This window comes from Chiloscyllium plagiosum, chromosome 1, assembly GCF_004010195.1.
Source record: "Chiloscyllium plagiosum isolate BGI_BamShark_2017 chromosome 1, ASM401019v2, whole genome shotgun sequence".
NCBI classification, from domain to species: domain Eukaryota; kingdom Metazoa; phylum Chordata; class Chondrichthyes; order Orectolobiformes; family Hemiscylliidae; genus Chiloscyllium; species Chiloscyllium plagiosum.
In genome coordinates, this window is record NC_057710.1 from 137057472 (window position 1) to 137069030 (window position 11559).

General features: G+C 38.5%; 1 protein-coding gene across 3 annotated transcripts in view; it reads left to right on the top strand.

The window, feature by feature from the left end:
- Positions 1 to 11559, top strand: part of LOC122553739 (caspase-6-like) — a 43851-nt gene that overhangs the window by 1730 nt on the left and 30562 nt on the right. The window contains exon 2 of one of the 3 annotated variants that reach the window (XM_043698008.1): positions 9248 to 9289. The exons of 1 other annotated variant lie outside the window; for it this stretch is intronic. In XM_043698008.1, the coding sequence (XP_043553943.1) occupies positions 9248 to 9289 (42 nt within the window). Of the gene's footprint in view, positions 1 to 9247; positions 9290 to 11150; positions 11181 to 11559 lie in introns of those variants that run through there. One more of the 3 variants, XM_043698021.1, reaches the window with a different exon arrangement.

The following is an 11559-nucleotide window of genomic DNA, read 5'->3' on the forward strand; positions in this document are numbered from 1 at the left end:
CCCTCCCCCCCCCTCCCACTTTGAGAAACTAAAGCAAGCAGAATTGTCCACGCTCTTCTGTTATCCACCACTTCGTCATGTAACTAATGAATGAAAATGTTGAAAGAAATTGAGGTTGAAACACTTTTCTTGGAAAAAAAAACGGAGGAATAGTTTTTTTTTCTCGAGGATTGCTTGTTGTCCTGCACGGTGTTCTTGGAGGCTGGAATTTGCAACTTTATTTATGGGAAAGTGAGAGGGTGGGAGTGCACAGAATAGAAGAGGAAGGTTTAGGGACAATATTCGCCAGAAGTGGAGTGAGTGGCAGCTTGCAGCTGAGGGAATAAAGGAGTGAGAGAGACCATACAAAATATACACTTGGTCATTCTTTTCTATTGTATGTGTAATCCACAGAAATGTAGGAACAATGGATGCAAGAAGCTCGCAATGCTGGATGCAGTTGCACACTTGAAAGTGAACGCTTTTTGCATTTCTTTAAACACTTTGTCACTTTACATGTGTGGCCGCTTTCTGGTTTTTATCTCTGCCTTCATCAAATCATACAACACCAGGTTACAGTCCAACAGGTTTATTTGGAACTATAGGCTTTTTGGAGTGCAGCTCCTTTGTTGACTGTGATTTTTAATTTTGTTCACCCCAGTCTCTTGTGAAAGTTATTTTTGGTGAAGAGCTAAAGAGACAAGTCGCAACTTGCCATGCAGGCTAACTTGATGCACATGTTACATACTTGGTGTATTTTAAACTTGAGCATGTTTAACTAAAATCTGTTTCCCAAAACTAGTAAGACCTACACTTTAAATAGCATAATTTGGAGTATCATGGTATCTGTGACTGCAGTGCATAAAATTTTGGCTATTCAATTAGAGTTTATTTTTGAAAAGACTAGGCCAAATTTGTTTAAGTTCTAGATGAGTCCAGATCTGCTGTCATGAAAGGTTTATTTTTTAGTCGAGAAGGAAGTCCTGCAATCTTTGTGATTTCTGTAGTTGGTGAAAGATCATTCTTGTAAATTCAGTTTCGTTTATGTGAAACCAATAATTATCCAATGGCTTAATTAGATAATTTAAGCACTGGATACAATCTTTTTCACAATTTTAGTTTAATTTAATTTAATTCAAAGTTAAGTGCAGATTGTAAACACTCTTTAAATGTCAGGAAAATGCAAATTTTTATACTAATGTACTCCTGGAACTTTATTGCTAAGACAAGATGTAAGTGTAATCTAGACTGTACAAAAAAAAATCATTGGCACAGTGCAAAGTCTAAAAATAGTCTGTGAAAGGCCATTTGTTCCTTGCACACTATCTGTTCATGTAATTGGTTTGTTTGATTATTTGCATTTTCTTTTTTATGTATGTGAATTAGAATTTGAGTAGTCTTGTATGAAGAGCAGAGGTTAGAATCAATAAGTTCATGTCTTGTACATTAGTGCTGTAAATCAATCAAAATCAATTGGACACTGGGGTAGACAAGGTGGCTGTGCCTTTTGTAATGTTATGAAATAAAATCCTATTCCAATTCAGTTCACATTACTGTTTGAATTCAGAGCACGTAATCAAACTATGAAAGTCGCTTCTCTGTCACTGTGCACCAGTGGAATAATTACAAGCAAATAGCAAAATTGCTATTAAATGAATAAACCACAAATACAGCCACTATTTTAAGTTGCAAATGGTTTCAGGAAGACAATGCTTCACTCGGTTTAGATAACATGGAGAATTCATGCAGTGTTTAGTGTTTCACCTGAATCACTACATCTGTTGTGATGTTTGTGCATCTTTGACACTAGATATTTATCTTTTATAAGCAGCAAATTGTTGGCTCAGATTTTGCTAGGAGTGTAGAACAAATGCCTGATTTGCACTTGCCCATAGTCTATTATTGGTGTTTTGTACATGTTTGCATCACCCAAACAGCAGTGCCCTTTGCAAGGCAACAACTGTGTGTCTCCTTAACCAATCAAATTGAAGAATTTTAAAAAAGCTGTGAGTCTGAAGTAGGAAGTACAAGAATGCTTATTTCAAGGTCAAATCAGGGACATGGGAGTCAAGTAGAAAAAATGATTCCATAGCGAGTCTACTGAGAGATGAAAGACATATGACTAAGTAGTGAGATTATTTCGTACAGTGGCTGAGTTGGGATGTACTGTATTATTAAATTGCAATTAAAATATCTGTTACCTGGGAACAGATTTGGAGAGAAAATGAATTGGGGCAGTAGCGTTGAGCAGGAATAGTTTGGATACTGTATCTTGCAAACCCGAAGTTCATTGTTTTCCCATTTGGCATTTGATTTTAAAGTCTAATTTTAAATACTTTTTGTGGATTAGTCAATAACTAGAATATTGCATTTTTATTTTTAAAAACACATTTTCTAAGGAAGCTTATACTCCAGCTCCTCTAAATGAAGCATGTTAAGGGGAAAGCAAGAGATTTGAGGGAATTGTATGCAATCCTAAAATTATTTTGTGCTAATAAATTATGATTTGTGTCCTCTATTTTCTGTATGTTTTGTTTTTAAATCATTAGATTCTGGAGAGATATCAGAGAATTGGAAAAATTGCTAATCTGACACACATATTCTAAAAGGGAGGCAAAAAGCGACCATAGACCAGTTAGTCAAACAGCTATTGTAGGAAAGGTATTGGGATAACTTTATTAAGGACATAGTAGCAGAGCATTTGGAAAATCATAAATCTAATCAAACAGTCAGCATGGCTTCACAAAATGAAACTCATGCCTGATTAATTTATTAGAGCTTTTTGAGGAAGTCTCAACCCAAGTGATTAGAGTGAAACCATTGTGTTTTGTATTTGGTCTTCCAGAAGGCATTCAACAATACTTCAAAAGAAAGTTAAGTCACAACATAAGAGCCCACAGTGTTGGAGATGGTATGTTGTCATGGAAAGAGAATTGGCTCATAGGAAACAGCAAGTGGGGATAAGTGGTACTGTTTTAGGTTGGAGACAGGTGACTGGTAGGGTTCCAAAAAGATCAGTGCTGGGACTATAACTGTTTACAATAATATATTAATGCCGTCGGGGACGGAAAGAAAAGGAAGGAATGTCTTCATCCGGAAGCTCACTGATGATGTTACCTAGTGTGGTGATGAAACGTCTGCAAACAAACCTTTCAGTTTAGCGAGCAAACCTAGATCCAGAACCTCACCTTGAGCTACAAATCTTCGCAAAACTTGCTAACTGTAGCGAAATTTGCATCAACACATAAATAGGTGGAAAAACTGAGAGGGATACAAATGGCTCACAGAAATATTAAGTTATTTGGGCAAAATTTGTTAAAACATTAGCAAAGTCTTACCACATTGTTCAAGGTGTTGGGAAGGCACATCTATGGAACTATGAGCAGTATGGTCACCTTATTTCATTGGAAGCAGTTCAGCAAACATTCATTGAAATGATTCCTGGTATGGATGGATTGTCTTAGAGCAAAGGCTAAAGAGACTGTGGAGTTTAGAAGAATGAAGGATGATTTCATGAAACAAAGAGGATTCTTAAGGGGCTTGACTGGGTAAATGCTGAGAGGATGTTTCTCCTCATGGGCGAGTCTTGGACCAGAAGTCATAGTTGCAGAATAATGAGGTGAGACTGAACAGAGGAGGAATCTCTACTGAGAATTGAGGGCCTTTGGAATTCCTTGCCACAGAGAACTGTGGAAGTGGAATCTTTGTGTATATTTAAAACTGAGATTCTTGATCATATCGTAGAATCCCTTCATGTAGAAACAGGCCATTCAGTCCAACAAGTCCAACCAACCCTTGGAAGAGCATCCCACCTAGACCCATTCCCAGACCCTATCCCTGTAACTCTGCAGTTTCCATGGCTAATGTCCCTAACCTACCCTTCCCTGAACACTATGGGCAATTTAGCATGGCCAATTCACCTAACTTGCACATCATTCGACTGTGGGAGGAAATAGGAGTACCTAGCGGAAACCCACGCAAACATTGGGAGAATGTGCAAACTCCATGCACAGTTGCCTACGGTTGGAATCGAACTTTGGTCCATGGTGCAGTGACACAGCAGTGCTCACCACTGAGCCACAGTAGAGGATTCAACGGTTATGGGGAAAGGTGAGGAAAGTCGACATCAGGAATGTCTGTCTGATCAGCCATGATCCTGTTAAATAGTAAAATGGGTTCAGTGGGCTCAAAGACCTAATCCTGTTTTCTGTTTCTTTTGGAATAAGATTAATAAATTGCCAATACAAACAAAAAAAGGACCATTTGAGCCTAAATTTGCGGTTAGTGGCTGATTAACAGCACTCACTGCTGACCTCTGAGAGGTTCTTGTAAAGTACTAGTAGTACATCTGGTGTGGATTCTCTCTTTTTAATTGTCAATTTGAATCTGGCACTGAGTTGAGAACATCTTCAGTGATGCGATCAAACCGGGTAAGCAGCCAATTACATAGAAGAACGATCATAGACAGCAAATAGCATTCACTTGTCACACATTTGGCTAATTCACTTCCTGGATAATAGAAACTGAAATGTAAACTGAGGAAAAATATACTAAGTAGCTGTAATGGAAATTATTCATCAGTACAAATAATAATTTTCCACCCTAGAACTCTGTGGGAAGCTAAGGAAGTGATTGCTGGGCCTCTTGTATCATTGATAGTCACAGGTGAGGTGCCGGAAACTGAAGGTTGGCTAACGTGGTGCCACTGTTTAAGAAGAGTGGTAAAGACAAGCCAGGGAACTATAGACCAGTGAGCCTGACGTCGCTGTTGGGAAGTTGTTAGAGGGAATCCTGAGGGACAGGATATACATGTATTTGGAAAGGCAAGGACTGATTAGGGATAGTCAAAATGGCTTTGTGTGTGGGGAATCATTTCTCACAAACTTGATTGAGTTTTCTGAAGAAGTAACAAAGAGGATCGATGAGGGCAGAGCGGTGGACGTGATCTATATGGACTTCAGTAAGGCTTTCGACAAGGTTCCCCATGGGAGACTGGTTAGCAAGGTTAGATCTCATGGAATACAGGGAGAACTAGCTATTTGGATACAGAACTGGCTCAAAGGTAGAAGGTTGTGGTGGAGGGTTGTTTTTCTGACTGGAAGCCTGTGACCAGTGGAGTGCCACAAGGATCAGTTCTGGGTCAATTACTTTTCGTCATTTATATAAATGACTTGGATGTGAGCATAAGACATCTAGTTAGTAAGTTTGCAGATGACACCCAAATTGGAGGTGTAGTGGACAGCAGAGAAGGTTACCTAAGATTACAATGGGATCTTGATCAGATGGGCCAATGGGCTGAGAAGTGGCAGATGGGATTTAATTCAGATAAATGCGAGGTGCTGCATTTTGGGAAAGCAAATCTTAGCAGGACTTATACACTTCATGGTAAGGTCCTAGGGAGTTTGCTGAACAAAGAGACCAGGTTCATAGGATAGTAAAGAAGTGCAGGTTCATAGGATAGTAAAGAAGGCATTTGTTATGCTTTCCTTTATCGGTTAGACTTTTGAGTACAGGAGTTGGAAGGTCATGTTGCGGCTGTATATGATATTGGTTAGACCACTGTTGGAATATTGTGTGCAATTCTGGTCTCCTTCCTATCAGAAAGATGTTGTGAAACTGGAAAGGGTTCAGCAAAGATTTACAAGGATGTTGCCAGGGTTGGAGGATTTGAGCTATATGGAGAGGTTGAATAGGCTAGGGCTGTTTTCCCTGGAGCGTCAGAGACTGTGGGGTGACCTTTATAGAGGTTTACAAAATTATGAGGGGCATGGATAGGATAAATAGACAAAGTCTTTTCCCTGGCGTGGGGGAGTCCAGAACAATAGGGCATAGATTTTGGGTGAGAGGGGGAAGATATAAAAGCGATCTAAGGGGCAACTTTTTCATGCAGAGGGTGGTATGGAATGAGCTGCCAGAGGAAGTGATGGAAGCTGGTACAATTGCATCTTTTAAAAGGAATTTGGATGGGTATATGAATAGGAAGGGTTTGGAGGGATGTGGGCTGGGTGCTGGCAGGTGGAACTAGATTGGGTTGGGATATCTGGTCAGCATGGACGAGTTGGATCAAAGGGTCTGTTTCCGTGGTGTACATCTCTACGACTCTGACTGTAAGTTGTTCAGAAGGGGATCTGAATTGGTATATAAGCTAAAACCGTAGTTAACACCTTATTATCAATCCTGTTGTATTTCTATGATATTGTGTTTATCTTTTTCAAAAATTTCCAACAGCAGTAATAAACACAAGAAGAGTTAGTGCAATGATCTGAAAGTTGTTGACCATTACTAATAGCAGTGACATTAGTCAACAGTAAGCTCTGCAGTGTAATAGGGAATAAAGGATGGTGATTTTTCTTTTTTTTTGTGCTTAATTGCATGTCTGCAGACTTCATAACTTGCTGTTTGTTGCCAAAGGTTATCTGCAATGAATGCCGATGATTTTTCCATTATTACAACCGTAAAATAAAATTTTAAGTAACAAATATGTATAGTTTTCTATAAAGAATAGGCAAAACCCCTTTTGGATTTAAAAGGAAACTAATGCACATTGAACATTCCAAAATACTGACAAATACACGAAATGAAGCATCAAATTTCAGCATTTTTCTCTGGGGAAGGGAGATATTGGGAGAAACTGCATTAGCCCTCAAATAAAATTTTTTTTTGACCTGCCTTGAGCTTGAATTGATTACTGTTCTGCCTTCATTATAGATTCTGACCAGTGTAAGAAGTTATTTGTAGTCTTGTCACAAAGACCGAAAAGTGGTAAATGGAATTTAATCCAGAGAAGTGTGAGGCATAATTTCAAATTTTCACGTGATAAGAAACTTGAAAGTATCATGAACTTTGAGGAGAATGGTGCAGTAGTTCAAAAGGTCCATTATATCTGCCTTCGTGCTTTGAGCAGTTTACTTGTATTCTTAGATTAGATTAGATACAGTGTGGAAACAGGCCCTTCGGCCCAACAAGTCCACACTGACCCACCGAAGCACAACCCACCCAGACCTATTCTCCTACATTTACCTCTTCACCTAACACGGCAGGCAATTTAGTGTGGCCAATTCACCTAACCTGCACATTTTTGGACTGTGGGAGGAAACCGGAGCAACCGGAGGAAACCCATGCAGACACTGGGAGAATGTGCAAACTCCATACAGTCAGTTGCCTTCCTGTAACCCTGCATAATATTCCTTTTTAGTCATGTTTCATCGTGAATGTCTCAATTAAACTTGCATCCATCATAGTGTCAAAGTGCAATCCAGGTCCTAACCATTCACTGTGTGAAGATGTCTTTTCTCCTGTTGGCTTTTGTTTCCAGCTGATTGTTTGTTTGAAATTTGTAATTTTTTGTTTTCAATCTTTTCAATCTATCTACTCTATGCCTCATGATTTCATGTACCCCATGGTTTTGAATTCCTCTATCGAAATATTTTCTGCACCCCATCCAATCCAATAGTGAATACAATATTTCAGTTGAGGTCAAACCAGTGTTTTTATACAAGTTTTAAAATGCCTTCCTTGCTTCTTCTGAAGAAGCCTAGGACACAATTTGCATTATTAATAGCTCTGACAATTGCACCTTAAATTAGCAAAGAGAAGCTTGTTATGCACTTACATACCCAGATACCTCTGTTTTAACACCTTCAGAATTGTACCTTTTTATTATTATTATCTCTATATTATTTCTACCAAAATGAATAACGTCCCATTTCTCCACATTGAAAGTCATCTACACTATATTCCTTATTGATCAAATGTTTCCAAATCTTTCTTTGGTTGAGAAGTCAATAATTACATTGTGGACTTGAACTAATTTTTAGAAGGATTAAGTGGAGTTAAGGTTGGAGTTTTAAAAAATCTAAAGCATGGTAGTAATCTGGAACATGTGGTTAGAGGCATAAAACATTTCTGTGTTTGCAGTGTTGTAATTTAGGAGGTTGCAGATTGGGAGCTGTACAGCTCTTCTTAACGGTATAGATAATGTTTGTTGGATTTCTTCCTTTTTTCTTAAATTTTGAATGTATGTTTTTCCTTTTATTTGAAATAACATTGCATTCAGGGTCATTTTTTCAATTGTCATCTTTTTGCTGCTTTTTCAACTTTGAAGTTATCGATTGCCATTTCCTCGGTTTTTATGTTGGTTTGTGTTCCATGTTTCTCTGAAAATAATGTGATTCCAGCAGTTAATTCAATGATGATTGAGAATACACTACAAGCATACAAAGTATTGGAGATTGGGTAAAAGAGATGGCAAAGAATTCAAAAGTAGAAAAGGTAGTTTTCTGAATATTCTTTTCTTGAGGCGAAATAATTCTAGTAGACCATGGCTAATAGTTTTGATTAAAGCGCAGCAGGTCCGGCAGCATCCAAGGAACAGGAGAATCGACGTTTCGGGCATAAGCCCTTGAAGAAGGGCTTATGCCCGAAACGTCGATTCTCCTGTTCCTTGGATGCTGCCGGACCTGCTGCGCTTTTCCAGCAACACATTTTCAGCTCTGATCTCCAGCATCTACAGTCCTAACTTTCTCCTAATAGTTTTGATTAAAGCAATTAATCTGCTTCTAGCTTCCAGTGAATATTTTCTATAACATCATCTGAAATATAATAGGAAGTGTACAATCGTTTCTATATAAATTGGGGAAAAAAAGCCAAATTAACCTACTAGATATTATGATCATTGAAATTAAACAACTCATTATTTCAAATTGTGCTCCAGAAATGGGCTAGATTTTGAGGAGCGGTGCTCCGAAAGCTAGTGTGCTTCCATTTAAACTGTTGGACTATAACCTGGTGTTGTGTGATTTTTAACTAGATTTTGAAGCCTGCAAAAGTGTAAAACTTGCTGCTGACCTTGAAGAAAGCTGGCCACAATGTGAGAGAGATAAGGACTTTGTCTTTACCAACTCTGACCAAATTTCAAATCTGACATCAAATCGGTGAAATCGTGAGGTGTTCAACAGCGATACTGTTATCAAGCAGCCTTTGTAGATATTTCTGAGCAAGTTGATTAGAAAATGCTATTACTCAGTTCTCGACCAGATGAGACTCGAATCCGGGCTTTCCGGTAGGGAAACTACCATGCACCACAAGAACCCTCAAGCAGTCTTTGTATTCCCGTTGCCAATAAACTAGCATGATAAAAGGACTGATTACTCTTCTTGTCTAACTTAAAACGTGAAGTTAGTCCACTAATTGCCTCAGCTGCTATATAATTAAATCTACTGTCAATATTGAGGTTTTTCTCGCATTAAAGATGTTGCTTTATTCCTAGTTGTTGTTCAAGATGGTAAATCTGTTGAACAAAATGCAAATGGTAAGTAAACTTTTTATTTTGAAAGAGAATAGCGTTAACAGTATAACTTGCATTGCTTACTTTTGAAGGTTGTAATTATCAGTTCATTAGTTTTAAACAAAAAAATGTTTGAGATCACTTCCCCATTTTTGAAAGCAGAACTATGTCAGTTCTGATGCATTCTCACTGCAAAATCAAAAAAGTTTTGTCCGTTTGAACGTTGATATTGTTTGAGTCTCGATGCTCCAATTGTAATAGTACAGCTCATACCTCAAGCTGGACAACGAGGAAACTGAACTAGCATCTGTAGTCATTTAGCTGAAATATTTAACAATTGATTGTTGAGTTAGTTTAGTTGTCTTACACTAATGAATGCTTTTGTTGCCTAGGAAATACAGGAGTAAGACCAGGCCATTCAGCCCTATTTATCAGTCTGTCTCTTGAACTTAAGCTGGAACAGAAGTAGTCTATTCAGCCCATCGAGTTTGCTCTGCTATTCAATGAGATTGTAGCTGATCTGGTAATTCTCAACTCTGCTTTCCTGCCCTTTTCCCATAACCCTTATTGATTAAAAATCGACCTATCTCAGCCTTCAATATATTTAAAAACACAATCCCAATTGTCTTCTATGGCAAAGAATTCCACAAATTCCTTACTCAATTAGGAAAAAATTCCTCTCACCTCTATTATGTCAACAACCCTAACTCTGCGATTATGTCCTCTGGTCTTAGGTTTTTCTGCAGGAGGAAACAATCTCTCAACACCTATTCTGTCAAGCTCCCTAAGAATCCTGTACATTTCAAAAAAAATCAAGTCTCATTTTTTAAACTCCTTGGAACCCACCTGCTCAGTCTCTCCTTATAAAAGGTTGGGATCAACCTAATAAACCTTCTCTTGCCTGCCTCAAGTCAGTATATCTTTCCTTCAGATAAGTGGACTCGAACTATTTACAGTATTCTTGGTGTGATCTAACTAGCTTCTTGTATAGTTACAGCAGGACCTAGCTATTTTTATACTGCATTCCCTTTGAAATAATGACCAACATTTTATTTTCCTGCCCTATTACCTGCTGAATTTGTATGTCAGCGTTTTGTTGATTTTAAGCATGAGGACCCTCAACCCCTCTGTGGCAGGAAGAATAGATGAATCATTAAATTCATTGGGAGTTCAAAACTAGAGGGAATAGGTTTAAGGTGAGAGGGGAAAGATTTAAAAAGGACCCAAAGGATCACTTTTTCCACACAGAGGGTGGTGTGCGTATGGAGCAAGCTGTCAGAGAAAGTGGTGGAGGTGTGTACAGTTACAGCATTTGTAAGCATCTCAATGCATATTTGAATAGGAAGGATTTGGAGGATGTGGGCCAAATGCTGGCAAATGTGACTAGGTCAGATTTGGATGTCTGGTTGGCACGGATGAGTTGGACTGAAGGGTCTGTTTCTGTGCTGTCTGACTCTGGCATGATTTCCGCCTCATCTGCTGAATTTGCTTGATTATATAATGGGTTTCTAAGTGCTCTGCTACTACATCCTTTATAATAGATTCTCACATTTTCCAACGATAGGTGTTAAGCTAACTGGCTTGTAGTTGTTTTGCTCTCCTTCCCCTTTTTTGAATAAATCTGTTGCATTGGAAGTTTTCCAATTCTCTTGTGCTTTTCCAGAACTCAAGGATTCTTGGAAGACTGTTGTGCATCCACTATCTCCGTAGCTACTTTTTAAAAATATCCTAGCATTATGGCCAAGGGACTTAGGAGCCTTTTGGGCCTATTAGTTTCCCTAGTTCTTTTTCACTAGCGATAGTTAGTGTACTCATTTCCTTATCCTCTATTTACCTCTGTTACTCTTAAACGGCTGGAAAATATGAAGCCTTCAAAAATGAGATGACGAGTCCAGAAACGGTGTTCGAGTGAAGGGTAAGGCTTGTAGGTATAGGGAGTGCTGGATGACTGAAAAATTGAAGTTTTGGTCAAGTGTAAGAAGGAATTGTGAGAAACAAAAGCTCACTCACTTTAATAATTTCAGTCCGAGACTAATTTCTGATCAGCATTTATTTGTACACCTATAGATGGGTGCTTTGTCTAATTACCTGGTAAGGTAATGACAAAATGCACACTATATCCAAAAAACCCTCGCAATTTATACCATATGTTTTCCTTATTCCATTGTCTGTTCCCTGCTTCGCTTACGTCACTCATTTCCTTAAGACTTATCCCACAACTTCTGTTTATCCTGTTTTGTCCGTGAAAAACTCTTATCTCTGACTCCCATAAGGGTGTTTGACGTCAGTCTATT